Below are 24,453 nucleotides of genomic sequence, written 5' to 3' on the forward strand. Positions count from 1 at the left end.
CTAAAAATAACAGCACGATGTGTTTACAGTGGAAACTGCTCATCGGGTTTTTTGCTTAGTTTGACACAAGCGAGTTTGTTAATGCATTCTGACAGACTTGCGTAACATCCAAAAATGTTCTGAACAATGCAGTTTAGGCCATGATACAATATTAATGAACGAATAATGTTTCTGAGTACCGAGTTTCAATATTTAATGAGTGCACGCTGAATGTGCCATAGAAAGCTGTGGTTGAAAATCACTGTAGCTGACAAGGGATTCGAAAAGATGCGAGAGACATCAGGAAAACAACTTTAACCTGAACTGAGGTCTTAGAAGCGTGACATGGATATTTCTCCTACTCAATTGCTAGTAACTGATTATTCACCTGGCTGCGAAGTCAGATAAATTATCTGAAGTTCATCCGCCTCTGCAGAACACAGTTAAGGACTGAGATATACAAACAAATTATCTGAAAGGCAATGTCTTTTTCTTCACTAAAGTCTCAGAATGACAACATGAAAAAGTTCTACTAAATTGAAGTGATTTCCTAGCAATATTTACACATAAAAAAAAAAATCATTCTCTATTCACATAAGACTTTGCAGACTACAGGTAAAGGGGGCTATTCCTAATATTAGTAGCAACCACTTTCTTTAAACATCTGTCTTAAAATTTCATTTCTAAACCCTATATTTCAGACTATGCAAATGTTAACAGAGAAAAAAACAACCAATAAAAAAAAAAAAATTGTATTTTGCCTAAGTCACTTTGCTCTTTTGGCAAAATTTTATGTGAATTGTATTTTAAATGATTCATTGCTCTGGGTGAGGGCTGGAGGGAGAACCCAAAACATTACTAAAACACATCTATGGGAATGCAGAAAAACTCCTCTCAATTTAAGATTTGAATATAAATTCCCTGAACTTATAGAATCGTTAAGGTTGGAAAAGACCCTTAAGATCATTGAGTCCAACCGTTAACCCAGCACTGCCAAGTCCATCACTATACCATGTCCTCGATGTTCTACCTAAACGGTTTTTGAGGCATCTACACACCGAACAAATCTCTCATTAAGAGAATTAGGACTGGTAAATTAGAAAGGAAGCAAGGCAAACCAAAAATGCTAAAGCTTTAATAATGTGGGAATATAAAGTCAAAAAGGAATATGCAGGTCATCAAACGCAGATTTGCAATCATTTCATGAGTCCTTGGTCCAAAACCATTCAAACAAGACTACATGGATCCACCTTATAGACCACAACACGCACAATCAAAATTCTTTGACAAATCCACTACAAACGATCAAGAACGCTCATGATTATGGTGCATGCAGGAAAAGACAGGAGACCAAAGGTACCGATAATGCTTGTAGTCCTTGTCCCGTCAAACAATTCTGAGTAACGCAACTTGTCCTGTACACCAGCAGGCTGCAAAATAAAGCCCTCCAAATCTAACCTGATTTATAACACAGCTATAACATGGAAGCTAGGCAGCCTCCAACAGCTCAGAGGGACGTTAAAGAAACAAATGGGAAGGAGGAAGAAGAAAAGAGAGAGGTCAAGTGACACACTCAGGATATGGGTGGGGAAGGTCTCTCTGTCCTCTGATGAGAGGTAGCTGCAGCTCTGGAACTCGCAGATTAATATAATGAAAAAAGATATCACCAATAGCTGTTCCATCTATCTTTTACTCTTCCTGGCATATCCACCTCAAACTGCATACTGTAAACTGAGTGAGATTTTCCTACAGTCTTAGACTATATTACTGTTACTTTCTTATGCTTGCACTTCATAGTATTAAATTTAACAAGAAGTCCACTACTTTATTCCATATCTACTTCTTCCTCATCATGACCTGTTCCTCCTTAATGCTGGCCATACACATACATAAATTAGCACTTCATTCATCAGAAACATTACTGAAAACATAAAAGCGATAGCGATTCCAAAATTGATCCCTAAGCAGCAAGTAAACTTTTGCCATAATGTTAACTCCTCCCTCCAATACGTCCCATTACTCGCTCGTCTTTGGTCAGTCCCAAACTCGCTTACAATCCTTACCTTACTTTTGGAGATGTCCAGTAGCGATAACAAGGAGGGCAAGGTATCAAGTACTTTGCTTCACTCTTTCTTTAGGCTGAAGTCTGCTATCCAACCCAAGAAAACACTGAACTTAATACAAATTATCTTGGTTCAGACTACATTCCACCTTGCTCCGCTTAACCATTCTCTCAATTACCCCCCACTTCAATTGCTGTACTTCTCAAATCAGCCATAATAACGGGCCCAATAATGTCCAAACGTTCAGTTGAACACATTCATTCATCTCCTTTTTCCAGCTGCCTTCCAGCCTCAGCGTAACATCTGTCAATTGAAAAGTCTTTGCTAATGGCCATGTTATTTTATGTGCCAGTCCTCGATCAAAAGATCAAAGACACTAATTTCAAAACACGTAATTACATACAGCTCTTCAATTTATCAACAATGCTTCCATGGGCAGCTTGTTAATACTTATCGCGTATGGACACAGACTCTTGTCACTCTGACGGCTGCTCATGCCCCACAGAAGATGCCTGAGATGACTTTATTAAGATGCTTGGGGTTGAGGGTTTTTTTTGGTGGAGGGAAGATGAGTAGGAGGGAGGGAAGGTTGGTTGAGGGGGTTTTGTAATTATACTTCAAAAAATCACTGTTTTTAAAATATGTGCATATAGATCAGTGTTATATAAAGACAGAATAGACGAACTAATTTCTACCTTTATGCCAGGGGCATGCAGAGAACCTAAGTCAGAATAGTAAAACTGTTTTACATAATTTGTCTATGTATTTAGCTAAGACTTTTCCCAATATCCATATAACTCCACTTGAAATTACTTTGCAACTTAATATCACTGCTCTTGGGATCTGCAAAGGCAGTTGTGAAATTACGACGACATTAATTATCTGTTAAAATGAAGTGACAGTTACAAAATTTTTTTATTATTATTATTTTTAAGTGTTTCTCTGCTATGTCTACTCATTTGCTGCTTTTCAAAGTGAAAGAGCTCAGCGGTTTGAAAGCTAAGGTTTGTTTGAAATTGCCAGGGGGGGAATAGTTTTCCTCCTCCCTACTTGAACCTAAAACTATGAAGCAGTGTTATTTTTGTTGATGTTCTCTCCAAATAAACTCACTGGCTTCAAGTCCTTTTCCCCTCTCTCCTAGAAATAAACTTATCAAGATGAAGCTTGGTATACAAGTTGTCAGCTGAGATGCCAAGTTTTAAAATCGAAGTGAAAAATAATCCCGTAAAATTGGGGTTTATAAAGGTAGGAGTGAATTATAGAGCTGCTTTCTCCAATTTCCACTCCCTGTCTCCGATATTCATCTCCATATATACTGAGAACTAGACAAAACAGTATTAATGGAGAGTCAGACCGATAACAGAAATCTCGGAGAGTAACTCTACCATTGCCAAATACTGTTTTTTCTTCCCAGAAAACAATAAGGAAAGTAAAATAGGCTTCTAAGCTGGATATTTCCAAACCCTCAAACTCATAAGCAGCATAGCTGCAAGTATTTTTATGCTTCCTTGGCATTTTGCAGGTAGGATCGTGCACTAAACTTTTACGGGTTTAAAAAGCAAAAGGTACAATGCAACCCCATTCAGAAGGTGATTTATGCTTCCGTAATAGAATTATCTTTTCAACAGCTGGCTGTCCAAAGTGGCATCAGTTACAACAGCTCACCGGATTACAGTACTTTTATAGGTAAATCTGTGCTCAAACGCGAAATGGCTTCACAGTTAATCTTGGCTTCTTCTCTTGCCTGCAAAGGCACAGTCTTGACCTAGCCTGACCGTCCTCATTCCCTCTTTTCCTGCGACAGAGCAGTATTATCCCATAATCCTCCAGACCTCAGTAATATTATACCTGTCGAAGAATAAATTAACTTCTCACACCCAGCAAGAGATTTGGATCAGACAAGGGAAACTTCTGCTGTGAGAGAGGCAAAAAAACAACGTTTGAGATGGCATGACTAGGAGGGGGAAATAAGACAAACTCAAGCTGTGGAAGTGATGTCAAAACTTGCCACTTTCTCCACGCGTGTTCCCCAGCCCTGAGGCTGATGTGGTCTTTTAAAACACTCACCAAAGGAAATAGGTTTTACTTTTTTTATTTTTATAAAATCAGTTATACACACCAAACCTGAATGCTTTGATTTGATAAATGAATAGCCCTCACCACTGCCCAGCATTATCTGATTTTACACTCCAGAAAAGCCTACTCTGTAATCTTACCTGATTACTATTTTAAGTCTTCTGTCTACCAACTCTACATCTTCAGATATGGAAGGAGAGTCATGCACACGTACATGTCACATTCAGAGACGGGAGGCCCTTGTCAGATGTCATATTAGCCTTTCTTTCCAGTTTATATGCAATTTACGAGTTATCTTCCAAAGTCCTGTTTATCACTATAAAATATCCAAGTTTTGCTCTCTCAAATCAATAGCCGGGGTTTTTTTTCTCTGATGTCCTGAATGTCATATTAGAAAGAGGTTAAACTTCCCAGCATTTGTGGAAGACAACTTATACTATATAAAGGTGTACAAACAAAGATAGAATAATTATCCATAGGCCACATAAGCGTGGCAGTACTGACAACAGAGCTTTGCTTCAAAAGTAAACCTTTTCACACCATAATATCTAACTTTTTCCCCCCAGGTATGACAACGGCAATGAATAAACTTCGCTCTAAAGACAGTTTCTCTCAATTATATTTTTAAAGAGTGCTTGAATCTCCCTCTGCAATACTTACTTCACAGAATCCTTGTCAGAGAAAGGACCAGAGGAGGCAAGCTTTGGTGCACGTCTGTTGTGCCAGTTCTTGCATTCCTAAATGTGATTATCAATGGGGTAATATCTTTAGCTGTTTTTTAAAAAACAGTATGGTCACTCATGCCAGAAGATATTCAACTCTTATTCTTGACCTATCAGAAGTCAAAATAACTATAATCACTTTTACTGCTTCATGGAAGTATTTCCAGCTTTCTATCCTACTGTCAGCAATAGAGAAGATACAATTTTTCTGACTGTTTTCACACTTAATCTAAACACCATCAAGAGGTCCCTGTGGCAGAAGACTAGATTACAAGTATTTTCAAACCAAGTAGCTTTTTGTCCCCCATGAGAAGAATACTGCAAGAAAAAGCCAGTCTCCCAATTTAACACAGCTAATTACCTGGAAATATATAATCATTTAGGAAGAAAATAAATCTACTTCAAAAAAAGTTTTCACCACATTTAGTGCACTACCCGTATGAACTGAAGATAGATTAATATGCTCTTCATAAATTTACCTCAGTAAAATATAGAATGAATATTGTAAATAAATCAATCATGTTATTTTTTCCTTATGTTCTCCAGACCTATGCCAGTAAACTAGAATAAACATGTTATTAAAACAGAAATCAATAGTAAGCTTCGAAATATACAGTAGCACAAAAAGGTCAAGCCCCAGTATTGATTTTAATATAACATTTTTGGTGCGTAGTTTCCCAAAGGGTTCCTCTCTAATCCCGTTCTTCATTCTTCTTTCACTTCACATTTTTGCTGGGGCATTTGTTGTTCTCTTCTGCAAAAGCTGCCTACTCCAAGAAGTTTACTAAGAGCTTGTCATATATGCAAGGTACTGCTGAGACATGACAAAACAAGGTCGGGGGGAAGCACTCAGACGCATCAGAGTAGCAATTAAACCGTAAAGTGAATTGCAGTTATATAGGGACTCTCCCCCCAGCACAACAACAACAAAAAAATATAAAGCAGCTAATGGCTGCAATCTAATAACCTACCACTGAGAGCCACCTTCCTGCACCAGCGTGTACATACTTTTAAAAGGTGATTTAGAGCTTAGAAAGATTTTCTTTAAACAGATGAGGATGTTTAGAAATACAGAGGTTGCAATAAGTTATCCAGCTAATGACAGATAAAATGCCACACCATATGGAGCCCAACTAGCCAAGTAGAACAGACTTCAGCAATTCATTACCAGGGAACGTTTGAAAATCTATCATCTGTATTACTCAAGAAAAGCATTTTTCATGTGGCTTTCACAACAAAAGTTGCCAAAGTCATCATAGGAGACTAGACAGTCCAAACATAGCAAAACCTAAGAGTTATCAAAAGCCACCATAAAATTGCAGAATGGTTTGGCTTGAAGGGGCCTTTCAAGGCCATCCAGTCCATCCCCCCTGCCATGGGCAGGGACATCTTCAACCAGATCAGGTTGCTCAGAGCCCCATCCAACCTGACCTTGAATGTTTCCAAGGATGGGGCATCTACCACCTCTCTGGGCAACCTGGGCCAGTGTCTCACCACCCTCAGCGTGAAAATTTTTTTCTTTGTGTTTAGTCTAAATCTACCCTCTTTTAGTTTAAAGCCATCACCTCTTGTCCTGTCACAGCAGACCTTGCTAAAAAGTCTGTCCCCATCTTTCTTGTAGGCCCCCTTTAAGTACTGAAAGGCTGCAATGAGGTCTCCCCACAGCCTTCTCTTCTCCAGGCAGAACAACCCCAACTCTCTCAGCCTTTCCTCATAGCAGAGGTGTTCCAGCCCTCTGACCATTTTTGTGGCCTCCTCTGGACCTGCTCCAGCAGGGCCATGTCTGTCTTGTTCTGCTAACTGGCTTTTTGGTGACCATACCAGAAAATAAGCAGAAGCGAATACAGGGAAGGGATAACAGGGATCCAACCACTAGGCAACCACTAGAAGGCCCAGAAAGCTGGACTGAATAAGACTACAGAAGAAAATGCGGGCTTGTACCTATAGTACAAGGTAGTTAGGAGACACTGAACCACTCCTGAGGCTGCAGGGAATAGTTCTCTTTTGGATCTGCTGGTTAAAATCATTAATCTCCAGATACGCACCATTTCCCATCCACTGACAGTTACCACCCATTCAATTCCCTTCACAAGGGATCCTAGGAATGCGTCCCATTCAGCTTCAGATGTAGTCACCTGGAGGAGTTCAAGCGGTTCCTCTAATTGAGTTAACCCATGTCCATGATCTTAATTTAAACAGAATTAATCTTTCAGGGTTGAGACTGCCTAAACAGACATTTTAAAAAAGATTTAAGATACGCTATGTAACTTGTACACACCTAAGATCCTTTTTAATATGATTTTGAGCAACAGTTGAGCAACTAGAGAGTGTCCAGAGGAGAGCCACGAAGATGGTGAAGGGTTTAGAGGGGAAGCCGTACGAGGAGCGGCTGAAGGCACTTGGTCTGTTCAGCCTGGAGACTGAGGGGAGACCTCATCACGGTCTACAGCTTCCTCACAAGGGGAAGAGGAGGGGCAGGCGCTGATCTCTTCTCCCTGACGACCAAGGGTAGGACCCGAGGGAACGGCAGGAAGCTATGCCAGGGAGGTGTAGGTTGGACATTAGGAGAAGGTTCTTCACCCAGAGGGTGGTGGAGCACTGGAACAGGCTGCCCCGGGAGGCAGTCACGGCACCAAGCCTGACAACATTCAAGAAGCATTTGGCCAACGTCCTCAGACACATGGTGTGAATTTTGGGGTTGTCCTATGGAGGGACGGGAGTTGGACTCGATGATCCTTGTGGGTCCCCTCCAACTCAGGACATTCTATGACATCCATGACAACAGTTGCACAATGCTCGGCGCTAGTCCTGATATTTTTCTACCTTTGTCATGCCTTAAGCAATTTTAGAGCTGACCTAGCAACAGAGTTACCAAAGGGCCACCGAACCAAACAAAAGGCTACTTTTAAACCTTTCCCTGCCTTAAAAATCCTACTTAAAATAGTACTTTTCCTCTAAGAAACAAATGCTGGAATCACAGGAGATACAATATAGGAGAAGCCAAGTACAACCAAGCATAGGGAAAACAATCATCTGGGTCTCTTGGGACAGTCGTACATCAGCAAACTGCACAGGGACATATTTGGCATGCTAACAAAATCACGTGCACGTATGTATTGAAGACTTAAACAAAATAAAATTTCTGCAGTATTGAGAGGACTGTCATGTACAGCATTTTGCAAAAACACCTCATTCTACAAATAATTAAATATTTGCCATGTGCCAAATCATAAAGAAACTGGAAGCGAGGAAACACTTGCCAAGCAAAAGAGACTGAAACCCCAAAATATAATTAGCCTAAGCTAAATGATTAGCAAAATAAATAAGACTGAAATTTCCCTGATTTTCAAGGGGGAAAAAAAAAAAGGTAAGTAATCATTCATGAATGTTCAATTTCTATAGGAAATCACATCCTTCATTTGCCTCTTAAGTATTGTTTTGTGTATATTTTAGTGGAGGAATCCAGCAGTCTGATGAGGTTGACAGTAGCTAAAATTTTATCATTAGGCTGATGATAAAAGTCGTTGTTCACTTTTGCTTTTTCAAAATATCTTTTCTCCTGTGTATGCCTTTCATAATGCAAACTCTTTATAAACAAAAAGATTTATCGAGCGCCATCAGTACAGTATCGTGGACTCTAACAAATGAATAGTTTCATATTCAAGAACAAAGTTAGTGTATGTAGTAGATAAGCTCCCATTCGGTTTAGAAATTAAAGATGGGAGGAGAAGGAAAACCCCCTAATTCCCCCGTGCTTGGTCTCCAGACCCATAACATTAAAAATCTTTACTCATTGACTTCTTGGGAAATCAGGAAAAATGCTAAATATTTTCTGACCTTGTCCAGAATAAGCAGAGGAAAAGGTAAAAGTCAAGTTATTACTACATATTTAGTTTCAGACAGCCAGGTTAACAGGGACACTACAACAGTTCCAGTACCGTGTTCTGGCAGTAAGAGGCAAACTAGAGCAAGCCAGACAGACACCGAGCCACAACAGGTAAAACCGGAAAAATCTCATAATTGATAAAGTTTATTCCTTGGCAATAAACCCCTTTAGCCTAATATCATTTCTCTTTATTCCAAATGTGCATTTTGTGATCACTAGTGCTGGTTTACTACTGTCGTACTGTCCCAGAACATACCTACTGGTCCACTGAGTTGTGCAGATTTCTCCGCAGAACTCGATGGAGCAGATGCATCTTGCTGACCAGAAGCAGCTTCTCATCACTGAAGTTCATGAGCCATGGCACCATCTGGTACGGTGCAGGGCCACCTCTGGGCTATCAGAAGAAATGCTTCCAATTACTTCAATAGGAACAGCTAGTTCAGACTCATCACCAACATCAGCAAAACGATTAAAATAAGAGTTCAACAGCTGCGACAAGACATAGTGTCATGATCTACATTTGTAAGACTACACCTCCAGAGGAAATCCAAACAGCTAAAGGATTCAGAAGTTTCATTGTCATATTTTGTATCGTCTCATGTCATGGCAAATAACTAGTTTCACAAACTCTGCATCTCTTTCTATTATGACACTGGAAATAGAGGCAAGAACTTTGTGGAAAAAAGAAACTACATTAACAATTATCATTTATTACCTGTCACTACTGTCAAACTCAAGTTCTTGTGCCTATTGTCTCATTTTTAAGAGTCTTAGAGTTGTGTAATGGCAGTTTTGGCACATATTTCACAGGGGGCAAAAGCCTGCTTCTTTAGTAGGTCTGAAGGGACCATACATACCCGAGGCAGTAACAAAAATCACACCCAGAAAGCCTTTTAAAGATGCCCAAAGTAGTGATATGCCTGTGGTTTGTTGAACCATTAAGGTACTTTGTTTTCAGTAAATACGAAACCTTGTAACGAGTGGAGTCTCTCTGTAACACTGGAATAGGAAATATTTCTGGGAGATACTGGGAGGTACTGACACGAAATGGAAAACAGACTAGAGAAATACCAAAGCTATATTTTCTCTAGGGCGAAAAGGCACGTTACTCTTTCCTCTTACTTCTGTTCAGAACATAAAGAAGCTCTCTAGTATTACCAACTGTAACAATAATACTATTATTGCTATAATTGCTATAATACTGATCGTGTTACAACCTGTACGTTACCTTGAGTATTATCATAAGATCGTAGCTCTGGCACATTAACGGGGCTCATCTACTAACGCAGTCACTGCAAATTCCGTTGCAATCAAATAATAATCAATTTAACTTTTCTAAATGAAAATACTTTTAAGATGAAACATTTCAAATGTTCAAAAACCAAAGTGAGAAACAATAGTTGGGCCGAGTAAAAGAACGACTAAACTAGAATCAACTTTGGCTCTTCAGTGGGCTTTGCGGTCAAGATGACTTTATTTTGAAATGCAAGACGGAGTTAACACATTCCTCTTTTCCACAACTGATTGAAGAGCGTAAGAATACGCTCTTGTGGGGGTCGGTCTCTTCTCCCCAGGAACAAGCGATGGGACGAGAGGGAACGGCCTCAAGCTGCGCCAGGGCAGGGTTGGGTTGGGTATTGGGAAAAACTCCTTCCCCCAAAGGGCTGCCAGGGCCTGGCCCAGGCTGCCCAGGGCAGGGGCTGAGTCCCCATCCCTGGGGGGATTTAAAAGACGGGTAGACGAAGTGCTTGAGGACATGGTTTAGTGGTGGCCTTGGCAGTGCTGGGTTAACGGTTGGACTTGATGATCTTAAGGGTCTTTTCCAACCTTAACGATTCTATGTTTCTGTGAATACCTTCACCAGTCAGACAAAAGGTCCAACCTACTCATATATCCCTTCTACAACACTGGCCAGCAGTTACATGAGAAAATATGAGATGCAAGGCAAGTAGACATTCTTCCTTCACGTACAACTCAGCTCATTTCTGAGAGAATAAACGTTGCCTCCACTTAAGATGATGGAAAGGGAAAAAAAAAAGACTTCTATACACAGCAACTGCGTTCATCCAGTCTATCCGAATAAGTAGGTGTATTCCCAGTGGACAATCAGCCAAAAGGCTGCTTTATTCAAGCACTTCCAGGAATCTTTGTCCATTAGTTGGACTGCAAAGAGAGTGAGATGCAGCAGTGTCCTGGCCCAGGACAGTCAAACATGGGGGAATTCAGCCCTTGGGGAATGCTTAAATTTCCATCAACGGACTAGAAGTCACACACATTCTCATGACCGTAACTATTAACCTTCACATCAACTTACAATGTTTCCACAACCTCTATATGGATTTTCAAATTCTGGGGGAAGAAAATCCTGTAAAGGTTCATCATCATTTGTGAGGAAGTTTAAGTTCCCAAGGACCCTCCTGGTTTTCATCCTATTCTCACACAGCCACAAGTTTAGGCAAGCTTCATATTCTCAGCAAAGAAGCATATAGGCTTATAACTATATTCAATCACACAAAAAAAGAGATGAAAATACGTGAAGAGGCATACAGAAATAATACGAAAGACCAGTGGGCATACCATTTTGGACACATATTCTAAAGCTGGGTCTAAATCACTACTTTATGTATAACTGTTCAAAGTCCCTTTAAACAAGAGCTGTGTAATTCATGTGTTGTGAGTGCATTAACAGCATTAAAACACAATTTGAAGAGTCAGTCTTTAGTTCTAATCCCAGAAATAAGCATAGATCTTAACTTTTCATAGTAAGAGTAGTCCATCTGTACTGTGTATGTATGTGTGAATAAATAAATTATATAGCAAGTAAAAATAAAATTTCCATCACAGCCTGAAATGAGTAAAATACATTTCACAATCAGACCAAAATGTGGTCATACGCTGCATACTGAAACAGTACTGAAATTAGCTATTAGACAGTTGGAATCAGACACAACGAACAGTTGCAAGTTTCAGATATTTATATGTTTCAATGCTGTTTCACTTAAAGATCGGGGAAAAGAACAGTATTTTTGATAAAGGAATGAGAATGTACACATGCAAAGTACACCATCTATGGTAAAAAAAAATCTCATAAAATGAATGCAGAAATAAAACAACTTTAATTTTGTGTCGCATACCATCAGCATGGGACTTAAAAGACTGTCAACAAAGAAAAGCAGTGGGTTATCAAATTAAATTGTTAATAGATCAGAAGTGCAAGGTCAAGTAGTAGTTAATACTAGGATAGCAGTTAAGTTCACTAATGACGGGCTTACGCCCTACCATATCTCTTCCAAAAAAAAAAAATTACACTCTTTTTTCTTGTGCAACTATTGACATATGAACACTATAAACTGTTCTCCGTTAACAGTTTCCTTCCGGAACACGTTTTAAGCACAGTACAGCTGGGAACTCAGGTTTTGTTCTGTTTTCCAACATTGCATCCATGTGTTTGTATGTTTATTACAAGTAACTACAGCTGAGAGTAATTTTTTTCCTTTTCATGTTTACATTACCTAGAACACTCTGCACGGGACAGACATGCGAGACAAAATACTTTATCTGAACAATGAGCATCTAGCTCTTAAGTAGGTACTTGAAAATTGAGGTCCAGTAATGATGAAAAATTAGACTGACTCTGCAAGTGCCCGAGTGTCCCAAAGACTGGCACAGGAGGTTGTACAGAAGACGGCATTTTTTTTTCCTGAAAGGATGAATCCTGATTTGAAAAAGCCTTGCACAAACACTTCTCATGCCCCTGCATTGTGGGCAGATGGCTTTCTCAACTAGAATAAAACAGGAGGGGTAGGTATACGGAACCTGAACAACATAAACCTCTTCTTAAAGTGATCAGCAGAGCAGTGCTCACTTCATTCTCAGATGAATGTGATCCGGAGGAGAACAGCTCCACGTTTGCTGCAGCGCTTCTTAAGTGTTTTTAAAACACAAACCTCAACCAGAATTCAGCCCATAAAGAGCTCAAGTAGTAGCTAAGTAAACATCTGCATCTTTTAAAGTTGTTTCATCCAACGTGAAGAGACTTCCACAATCTGGTTGAAATATATTTTTATACTGTGTAGAAAGCTTAATAAGAAATCCTTGCTTATTGCTAAAAAAATCAAAACTAGAAAAGCTTTAAAGCTGCTAACAGGACCTGATATGTGTCATTTTATTCTTTATATTTTTATTTTATTTTTATAGTTTACATTTCAGAAGCACAGATTCTTCAACCTAATTTTAAGACAACAAGGAGATTTTACAGGCTCCTTTTAATATGCAATATCTTCCTCACTAATCCTTAGCCAAGTAAAGGGAAGACTGCCAGCATTACTCCCTACAAAATATAAAATCAGGTATACGACAAGCCAATCTGCTCCCTACCTTTCACAGATCAATGCACAAAGCATGAACACTGAATTATGGAATACTTAATGAAAACTACTGAAAAGTGTCAAATGACAAAATACTGAAGTTACAAAACAAATATTTCCATACTGTAATCACATTCAGCTGAACTCTTGAGCAGTCACCATTAAGCTCAAATGTAACGCAAGTTTTCCTGTCAAAGCCCAGTTCAAAAGAGGAGAGATTTCACTTTAACATATTGATTTCCTTTATTGCTGATTCAAAAAAAAAAAAAAAAAAAGCCCGATTTTTTTTTTCTGGGACGTTTATATAGTCCTATCTAATTATATACTCCATCAACCTAACTCAATTAAATAATAATATAATGATGCGTAGGAAACAACTGATATATATGCAGACAGTTTAAGTAGCACTAATTACATTCTAATTTTTTAATTCATCATAATGAGCCTTTCTTCCCATTCTCAGAATGGAGGACAATGGGTAGGTTAATATTTATTTTGTGTGTCATATTATCTATTTAGGAAAATCATGGAAAGAAAATACAGATCAACACACAAGTCCACCAAGTTCACCATACAGCCAAACTCGACTTCAAATTCAAACAGGAATTTTTTTACTTGCTAATAATCTCACAGTACCATACTAAACATTGCAGAGTATATTTTAAAAAATGCTGCATCCAAAGTCTGGAGGTGCATTCTGTATGACTCTACCCAGTCTTTCACAGTAACTACAATCTCTGAAAAAACATGCATAAGAAAATAATGTTTCAATATACCGACAGGATATCAAAAGGGTTTTCTACTAGTAAACTGTTTTAATACAGCATTTTGTATCTTCAAAGCACTAGTAACTATTAAAGCAGTTCCAAACGTACTGCAGCTCACAGAAATACCTAGAATTCACAGAAATAACATGAATTACCATTTCTGCTGCTGTTAAAGTCTACCTTTTGATCAAACAGAGGGGTTATAAGAAACCCACCCCTGCATCGCTCTCAAGCTACTTCTATCTCTACACTGCAAAGCGAGTATTTGGACTCAGGAGAAATCAATGAAGTTTGAGCTTAAAAGACTGCAAAAAATTAGTCAGGCTTATGAGGTCAAAAGGGATTTAGATCAACATTTTATATCAGCTCTTACAAGGAAATTGCAGTTAATTTGTTGTTTTAACATGTATTTAATATCAAAACTTGCTATATCACCCAAAGGTCTTAGCTACCATTTTGTCTTGGGGCACAGAATTCAACTGTTCATAGTAAGTAGATAAATAACAGTAATAAAAGCATTAAGTACATGTTTGTTTCCAATATTGTTATTAACAAACCAACCTTCTCTTTTGAGCTTCAGAGTCTCTCCTGGCTCGTTCTAATGCCAATTCTTCAGCTATTCTTTTCTTTAGTTCTTCATCATTAACTACAATTAGAAGAAAATTAAATTAAATGTTAACAGAACACAACGTATTCCTAATTACAGAAACAACTGCAAAATACAGTGCTCCATTTTATTTATTTTCTTTTTTCTATAAAGCAGTTGGAGTGCTTTCTTGTGGTTCAACCACCTTTCAAATTTTAGCATACAACACTAGTGAGCCTTTAAAAATTACCCTTATTAAACAACTTTTCCATTAGTGGAATCTTTTGAAAATTTAAAAAAACATACAGTATATGTTGAATTAAATACATTTTTCTTAAGAAATATGCCTTTATCAAGTAAAATCAGGGCAGGGGGATTGGGACTGAAACTTAAATAGTAAAGTCATAAAATGCTGCTTTTTATTCCTATGGAACCAAGGGAAACATCTTCCTGTGTAATGAATCAAGTGTTTTCAGACGCACATTTTACCCAACAAAGCATTTATAACATCCTAGATATCCACACTTCTAGTTTCTATTGCTAGAAAAAGATTTTGCCTCAAATCCTCCCAATTTTGTTTAAACAAGCAGACATGGAAATAATATTTTCTTCATTTAGATTATGTCAGGTGAAGTAGTTGAAAGTCCAGTTAAGAACTGAAAAAGCAGGGAAGCAACTTCAAGTCAATGAATAAACTTTTCCACACAAAGGTAGAGAAGTACGAGAGCCAGTAATCCTACAAGCTTGAAAGACATCTGTAAGACTACCAAAATCCATTCAGTAAGGTTTTTGAAACACAAAACAAGTCCATTCCCAACTCTCTCTGATATTCAAGGGCTCAGTCATGCAAGCTACTACACTGATACCATTCGCTATTAACTCTCCACATCTATAGCTAACTGTAGACTTTGGAAAAATCTGACCCAAGGAGATCAGAAACAGCTTGTTGGTACTGCCTTTGATAGAAGTTGTAGCAATAAAACATATTTCAAGAGAATTCCAGAAAAAAAAAATCATACTGAAAAGGCTGTGTCAGCCTTAAAAAAAAAAAAAAAAACACAAAAACAAACACACAAAAACAAAAAAAAACCCAAAACCCCACACAAAACAAACAAACAAAAACCCCCACAAACCACAAAAACTCCAAAAACCAACCCAACTTTGGAGATGGTTTTGCTTTATCTATATCCAAATACAACTTGACACACACATAGCAGGAATTAAAGGGAAAAAAAAAAAAATACCCAGTCATCTAGTAAGAAAGAACAACATTTTCCATTTGGGAAAATGAGGTAGCTTGGTAACCAAAAGTTATACCAACTTCAGTAAAACAGGTGTTAACTTTGCATAAAATACTGATTTGTAGCAATCAAGAAGAGTGAGTTTTCCTATAGGTGGAAAAGAAAACAACTATAAAGTACAGCAGTAGAAAAAGATTAAAAATCAAGTAATTATTTCCAGGTTTATTCCAATATAAATCCTAATCTAGACCTGCCTGTCTGGAATAAAGGTGTACCTACCCTAGCTGAGCTGTTAGAGGCATACAGGTAATTCCCTTATTTATGTGAAGCATCCAGCTCAAACTCCAGCCTACCGAACCACATCGCTAAAAGACATGTAATCTCACTCCAAAACGCCTATCCCTTGAGCATAATATAGAGGTTAAATTCAAGAAGGTGCTACAACCCCCCCATCTGCCAGGCAGTAACAAAAACACTTGCTTAGGTAGCCAAAAACCCAAGAACCACATTTTCAGGCAGTATCAGACACGAAGCAATTGCAAGACAACAAGCAGTCTCCTTACAGGTTGCATTTGTGTTAAGTATTTATGCATAGAGACAGCATTCAACAACTGCTGGTGGTTGGAAACTAGTTGGAAACTGCTAGTGGAGATACTGGGGCAGAGGGGGAAGAGCCGTCAGCCTCCTCCTTCACAGAAAGCTGATAGTTACAGAATTTGCCCAGAAAGTGGAACATCTGGAATTCAGACCCTCCTAAGACGGACAGGTCTGAGTCCACATATCACATATACTCCAGTAAAGCGCTCTAATCACCAAGCTACCATCTAATTTAAGCAGATAACCTCTAAGGCACTTTTTCTTTAGCTTAATTTGTCAAAAAAAAAAAAAAAACCACCAAACAAAACAAGGGTGTATCTAGTGATTAAAAGACAAAAATAGCCTCCGATTCTAGTACCCCCTCGGTGGAACCAGTTATGTGTTTTACATTAGGCAACGATCAGATTCTTAAAAAAATAAAAATAAAAAAGACACAAAAAAAGCCAGCAACAAATAGCCATGTATCTCGGTGACCCTGTCTGCAGGAGTTGGCTTTATCTGCAAATATTACCTAACATCATTAGCCCACATTCCCATTATAGTTAATAGAGTCCAGTCTGCAATTCTTCTCATCCTAAAGCAGGCTTTTAAAATAGCGAATTTTATGAATGAATGAATCGGCGTCATCAACTATATAGGAGTCTTGGCCAACTAATTCAGTTATAAGCATCTTAAGTAAAGCAGAATGCATCGATATCCATCCGGCCAGATGCAGCAAATGCCTCGGTGGCAGAAACAGCGTTGCGTTGGGAAAAAGCAGGGGGGACACTTGTGAATGGCAAGTGAGACCCCAGCCTAAAAATATACTAACATACGTGAAAAGTCAGAGGTAAATATGAATCTTGTAACAGATTACTATCACAAACCCTGGATGAGAAAGCAAAGCCCCATTTTATTGCGACTGTCTCTGCTGACTATTGACATGCTCCGCTATTTTCTCCTCTGCGGCTACGTGAGGATACCCTCCGTTTGAGAAGATACCGGGCTGTTACAGCACACCCGTACATTTCCAAACAAAGATCAGCTTGTCACGGTGAACTGTATCGCCAGAAGAAAAAGAAAGTTTAGCAAAATATCAGGCAATCACAAGGATCCTGTTTCTGTACTGCAGCACACATTCATCTCCCTCACACCTCAGTGAGCATCACGAGCCAAAATGAGAGCAGTTAAGGTTCTGCATTTGTACACTCAGAAATGATTAAGCTGTCACAAAAGCAAAGAATTTATTTCACATTACAGCTACCTTATTCACAGAACAATCTGAAAACCCATGATCAAGTGTTTCTTACTGTAGTTCTGCTCAACCCAGATACCTCAATATTTCACGTCCTTTTAATACTGCACCTGAGAATACACAAAACGTCGTGTAAGTACGTTGCTCACCAGCATCTACATCATGAAGTTTATTGTTCTGGTGTTCAAAAATGAGTACAAGAACTCTAACAGACCATAGAAGCGTTTCTTTAAGTTGTAATGAGAAAAGATTCTGGCATCAGCCAATAAAGATATTTGACCTTAACAATCAATTAGGTTGCCCATCGATCAGCCAAATACTAATAGGGAATAAAGGGGGAACTATAGATCATTCAATAGAATTATTGTAAGATATAAATGGGTAGCTCCCAAATGGGAACTTTATGATGTTTCAGTAAAATATTGCAGTTCTACAAGTAGGAGGGATTTGTTCTAGGGGAAGAAGCATTTAAAAAGAACCAAGTTAATTTCTTAGAAAGAGGATTAAAAACAAAAATGGAACTGTTTCTAGATAAAAGCAGTAACGTTTCTCTCTGATGGCAATCTCTGCTAAGACTATAGGGCATTAAAAACAGACAGCTGACTATTAAACTGTTGGAGAATATCAGAACCTGGTGGGTCCAAGACTGCTAAAATAAGCATGATCCGGAGACAATTAGTATACAGCGGTTGCTAAAAATTATGTAGCCATTCCTACCACCACCCCTTTTAGTATTTAAAGTTCCTCAGGATACTGAAATCAGTGTCAACTTCTAAGTGCATCCCAGAGCAGAGAAATTGGGAAGATTTTCAGGCAAGTACATTTAGGAAGGTCAGACTTGCATCCCAGTGCTTTCTTATGCTCCTCCAAGAGAGCAAAATGAATGCAGCTGCACCATTTCCCAAGACTGAATGTGCTAATGCACCGCTCCCATCACAAGACAATTTAGATAGATGGTCAGTAATGGGAACTATACTCAAAAAGCCATAGTGCTACAGCCAGAAATAACTCTTCTCTGTCCTCTTAGCATGTGAAGGGTGGATGCTGATAGGTGTCTGATAAGCAGTATTCTCTTCAGGATAATGGAAATGGAGCACCACCAGCTGCATTGTCAATGGGCTCATTACCATGCTCAGATCTAGCAGCAGGTTGCACAATGCTTGGAGGAGTGACCAGGCTGTTCCACATCACACCACGGCAGGCACGGAATACCAGTACATGATAAAAACCACAAAGCTCTTGCCTGCATCCTGGCAGACCAAGCAGTGACTGTCAACAGACAAGGACATTTTGCTATTTCGATGGCCTCTGGGATGCCGTAACCTGACATTTCTTGTCCACCTACTCTCTTGGAAGAGTTTGAAGGACGTGGTCATTTATGCCTAATATTACAGCGCAAATGCACGACGCATTTCCTCCCCTTCACGCACAGATTCTAACTTTAAAAAGAATACAGATAAATTAGCCAATTATTATTATTTAAACCATGTTCACATACTGCAAGCACAAGATAATACATGTATTTGGTTCAGTTAGCTTCCCCTCCCCATACACACAAAAAGGTAAATTTAGCTTCTTTCGCATTTAAAACAAACCTTTAAGAGCATGGACGAAAGAGGACAAGACAGCCAAAGATTAGATCTGCAGAAACAATAAATGACGTCCAGTGCATATCTGTTGGCCAAAATCTGTGACCATGCCCAACGAACAGAAGAGAGGCAACCTCCAGAATAGAAGTTACAGCACATTTACTCAAGTTTTCTACCAAATCATTCTAGTTGGCTTCATGCCTTCAGACAGATGTGCGGAGTGAAAGGGTGTGAGAGCACCTCTCACCGGGACAGGGTTTTACGTTGAAAAGAACGCAGAGCAGGCTGGCAGTTAGGAAAGTGTAAGAGCATTCTCCCCATGGCCGTGTTTCAACGCTTTTCCCAGACAAGGAAGACACTGAGATTCCTATCCATCCAACAGCCTTTTGCAAACCTGGGAGGGGCTTATTCTGATACCTTCTTAAAAGGCCACAAAACCTATGAAAATGGTTTGGGGAGCAACTTGTACAGATACCATATTGTTTTCTGTAGTCCACGTAAAGACTAAACTGACTGCTGTTAAAAAAAAAAAATAAACAAAAAGAGTGTGCAAAGCCATTTGCTTAACCCTTATAATTGATTCTCCACTTGTGCTTCAAGATCAAATTAATAAGAAAGCACACATCTGATATGTTTCCCAGGGTCCAAAATGCTTTGAATAATTGCAGGGACAGTTGACGAGGACAGAGGAGCTAAAGGTACTGAAGAGCTCACACACGTACCAACCGTTACTGAGGTTTCAGATATATAATATGCACTTCATCTTGGAACTTCAAAGGGCATCCGCTAGCAGTATCGGAGCAAAGCCAAGAGCTTCACATGACGACAATTCTGAAGAAGCAATCAGCAATTTTCTCTCTTAGGTCTACTATAGGTTGGTGCATAAGGGTATGTGTAACTCAGCTACTCTCATTTTTCTTCAACTCCTCTACCCTTGCTAGTCACAAGATCTAAATCCGTACCTTTTGCCTCTCACTCTAAAGCAGTTGCTTCACAGAAAAAACATTCAGCATGATACTAAGATTACAGCAAGAAGGCAGCACCCAAAGCTGCAAACAACACACATTAGGTAAAGCAGACACCTGCAGCCTCAAAAAGGTTAGGCTGAGAAATCAGGAATACAATATGGGCAAATTAATCAAATGGCCTCTAGCCTGCAGAGCTGGGAATCTGCCTGTTAAGTCTTGCATTTTCAAGAAAATCATTAATGGAAACAGCATTTATTATCAGGCACCTCAACTAAATCCTCTTGAAAGGGCAGGTGCATTAAGTTGTTAATGAAGAGACACTTAGGTTTGATACAATCAAACACCTTTTAGGAAATACTTAGCTAAATAATATTCAGAGAATGAATTTACCAAAAAAAAAAAAAAGGAAAATAAACTAGTTCTACTGTTCCTTCAGGTTTGCTACTAAAAAAAAAAAAAGCTGTCCAGTGAAGAGGACGTCTTTCAGAGAGCAACTTCTCAAAGCGAGGTGTAGCAAGGTGGGGGTCGGTCTCTTCTCCCAAGTAACAAGCGATGGGATGAGAGGGAACGGCCTCAAGCTGCGCCAGGGCAGGTTTGGGTTGGATATTAGGAAAAACTTCTTCCCCCAAAGGGCTGTCAGGGCCTGGCCCAGGCTGCCCAGGGAACTGGTTGAGTCCCCATCCCTGGAGGGATTTAAAAGCTGTGGAGATGTGGTGCTGAGGGACATGGTTTAGCAGTGGCCTTGGCAGCGCTGGGTTAACAGTTGGACCTGATGCTCTTGAAGGTCTTTACCAACCTAAATGATTCGATGATTCTATGATAGGGCAAAACAATCATGCAGATGTTCTCCAGGTCATCTGACCATCTTCCTTAAAATGTTAAAAATTTGCTTTTACAAAAAATACCTCCAAGGATGAAACCAGCACAGCCCCTCTGGGCAATACGTTTCAATGCCCGACTGACCTGATGGTGGAAAAGCTTCTCCTTACAGGTCAAAAGCACTCTTGTTTTAACATACGCCTCGTTTCTCGTCTTCACGCCATGCACCACCATGAAGAGACTGGTTCTGTCTTCTCAATAACTTCCTCGCTGGAAGGGTACTTCCAAGCCTAGCAAGTCCACGTCCCTTGGCCTCTCCTCTTGAGTTTCAGACCACCACTCCTTCACCAAGGAGCTCGGCAATGCGTTTGGGGCTACACTGGCTACTTCTGCCTTCAAATAAACAAGTGACAAGGAAGGACAACCCATGCCACTTAAAGGAAGTACATGGCTCGGGTGCAATCCAGAGGACTAATGCGGGGGTAAGATACACAAAAGCAGAATGCACAGTCTTCAAATTAGTGTCTGAATGCATCAACAAGACAGCAAACAAGAAGCTACATAAGCAATTCGGTTCATCTTTTACATCGGCACTCAGTAGGGGCTGTTAGGAAAGCGTACTTATAAAAATGAGTGGTAAATTACTGTCACGGATTAGAAACAGCCTAAGACAAAACAGAGGACAGCAAGCACTGGCAATGGGAAAGCTAAACAGAGACTTTAAACTCTGCATATGAATAGTCTAAAAAGATTTTAATCAAGACTTTATAAGACTGGAAAACTTTAAAAAGGGAGAAAATAAGACCAAGCAAGCTGTGCAGCACAATGGTATACAAATTCAGTTTTGAAAAATGAATAGTCACACGCACTGGAAAGCATAATGCAATTGTCTTGCATTTTGCATGGTTTTTAAATCAACCATAACCACATGTAAGTCCCAAGTCTCACACAAAGAAAACTTGTTTAATGGCCAGCAGGGCATGAGAGGGAAGAAGGGGAACAGAAGGTCCAACGTAAGTATAGAATACATAAAGAATGAGAAAGAATATGAAAAATAGATATAAGATGATGCACCTCCACACTTCAAGCACAGCTTTGTAGCAGTCTTTCCACACAACAGTCGAAGCCAAGGATAAGCTTTGCTGAGATCTATTTCAGTTCCACCAAAATTTATGTACTTAACACAATAATCACTTTGAAAAGTTCTCCAAACTATTTTGTCCAATAGCTTATGTTAACATTTTCTTTTTTTTTTTTAAGGCAAAGGGGAAACATTAGAAAGTGTAGTCTTTGAAACAAAGCATAGAAAAAGTGACGGGATTTGGGTTTTTGGGGGGGTTTTGTTCCCCCCGCGCCCCCTCCCCATCAGAAGCACTAACATAGACTGGTTTCTCACAGATCTGCATTGCATGTTTCTCCGTCCCCTCACATTGAGTCATGCTGATCTCTCTTGTCCCTGAAACATTGTCCTCCTTGAGCGCTTCTCCAGTCTCCAAACTTCAGCGCTCTCTCCCATCTCCTAGCTTGGCTTGGCGATACACAGCACGGGCTGTAGCTCCTTTTGTGGAACACGTACCAACCTGCCAGCCGTAGCATACGCGGGGAGGGGTAAACCTTCCGCAAAAGAGCCCAGGCAGCTGAAGACCTTCTCTCTCCATAAAGGCATTTGTCTTAGTGTCTCTTTTCTACCTAGCCCTTGGTTTATCAAAACCTATAGAAATATCAGGGTCTTGAGTCTTTCAGCCCCCCTTGGTTAGATTTGGCGGAACTGGATTAATAAATCCAGAAGTAATCAGAAGGCAACTGATGAACGTATGGCATTACCACACAACTCTCTTCCTTTGGGAAAGCACCTAGAAATAACAGAAAGAAAACCTGAAATGGCTCAACACAGAGAAGAGACATGGTGTAGAACATAATAACGTAAAATAGGAAGCCCTGGGCTTCTATTCATTCTTCCATCACACATTGTTAAAAAGATTCACAACAAAGCTGACAGGGCAGCATTTAAAAGTTGTTTATTTTTGTAATATTTTTTGGTAATATTTGGAATGCACAGTGGATAATATAGTCAACTCTTTTTGCTGAAGCCAAAAGCAAGTAAAATCGGGAGGGGGGGGGACACGACTAAAGAACACCAACAAGCTATGTAATACATAACGTGGAGTTGGAGAACACTGCTTCAAGGTATGTACTGACCACTGCCAGAAACAAGATGACTTTTTTTGCTGGAAAAACTATTTCACAATTAATTACTGCAGAATTTCTTGCATTCACCTCTGTAGCATCTGGTATTGACAACAGAGCATCAGGGCATTCAAGCCATCGATCTGATCCAACAAGGCAGTTCTCGTGTCCCTGTGCACATTAAGTACGAACATTAACCGGCTCACTTGGGACAACGTACTTTAGGGCTGTCTTCAAACCCATCATCTGTCTCAGTAGCTGGCAGGGCAACTGCAGCTTTGTAGACATTAAAGCTAATGAAGATGTCACAAGGAAAAGTCCTAACTGCGCATTAACTGTCATAAATATTGAATCAGAAATCATATGTTGGCAACCTGGTACTTTCATAACATCAAGCTGTGCGCTTATGAACACATTATGGGTCTTCCATAATTAAAACACTTTTCCCACCCACATTCCAATTTAAAATGCATAATACACTAATATTATAATATGCAAATACCCTCAATTTATCTTTCTACTTAATAAACACTTCAGTTTGGTCCATATCTAAATCCATTGAATCACAGAACAGTTTGGCGTGGAAGGGACCTTTAAAGGTCATCTAGTCCAACCCCTCTGGACTTCCATACATCACACAAAACCCATCAATATCAACAGTAGCCATTTAAGTTGAACAGCAGAGAAAAGACAAAATATCAGATCCATTAATCTTAATTTGGAAACAGTAGCCAACTATATAAATGACAGGCACTCAAGTAGCATACAGTAATTTCCACTAGACCAGGGGAAAAAAAAGTATATACTTTATTTCTCATTCAATTAAACAACAAGAAAACATTGTTACCTTTCCTGACATTCTCAAAGCTGTCCCAAGCGGCTAACCATGGAAACAAAATTTGTCTCACCCCTGAAATGGGTTACTTGAGGTCCAGGTTAAAGTGCGCTGGTAAATCAATGCGAGACAGTCCATCTACGCCTACCCATGCGGCATGCAGTCTGTGCATACGTAGAAGCTTCAGCTCACCAGAGCCGTCAACCCGGTAACTCTTACGAGCGTAAAATTCACTGGTAGAATTACATACTTTAGTTTGCTTTGGGTATCAGTAACGCTGTCAAGGAACTTTTATCCTGGACTCCTAAAAACATAAGTTTTTAAGAAAGCCATTTAAATATTCATTGCACGCTAAAGAAAAAAGTAAGACTTCTCATTTTGAAATCAAAGTGTATGATTTCAATGTTGATTAAAGCTGTAGCAAATACGTTCACTGTGCTTAAATTAGGTGGTAAGTCAATGACACCATTAAATATACTCTTCCTTCTTTAATTATTATTATTGAAAGAGCTCGGATTTGCTGGTAACAGAATACAA

At 39.3% G+C, this 24,453-nt stretch overlaps 1 protein-coding gene across 2 annotated transcripts in view; it reads right to left on the reverse strand.

Moving 5' to 3' along the window:
• The window catches only part of CHCHD3 (coiled-coil-helix-coiled-coil-helix domain containing 3), a 164,268-nt gene that overhangs the window by 118,294 nt on the left and 21,521 nt on the right, over positions 1–24,453 (reverse strand). For both annotated transcript variants that reach the window (XM_082310170.1, XM_082310169.1), the window contains exon 3: positions 14,422–14,506. In XM_082310170.1, coding sequence (XP_082166296.1) covers positions 14,422–14,506 — 85 coding nt within the window. The remainder of the gene's footprint in view (positions 1–14,421; positions 14,507–24,453) is intronic.

The sequence above is a fragment of the Platalea leucorodia genome (genome assembly GCF_965183815.1).
Source record: "Platalea leucorodia genome assembly, chromosome: 4".
In the NCBI taxonomy this organism is placed as follows: Eukaryota; Metazoa; Chordata; class Aves; order Pelecaniformes; family Threskiornithidae; genus Platalea; species Platalea leucorodia.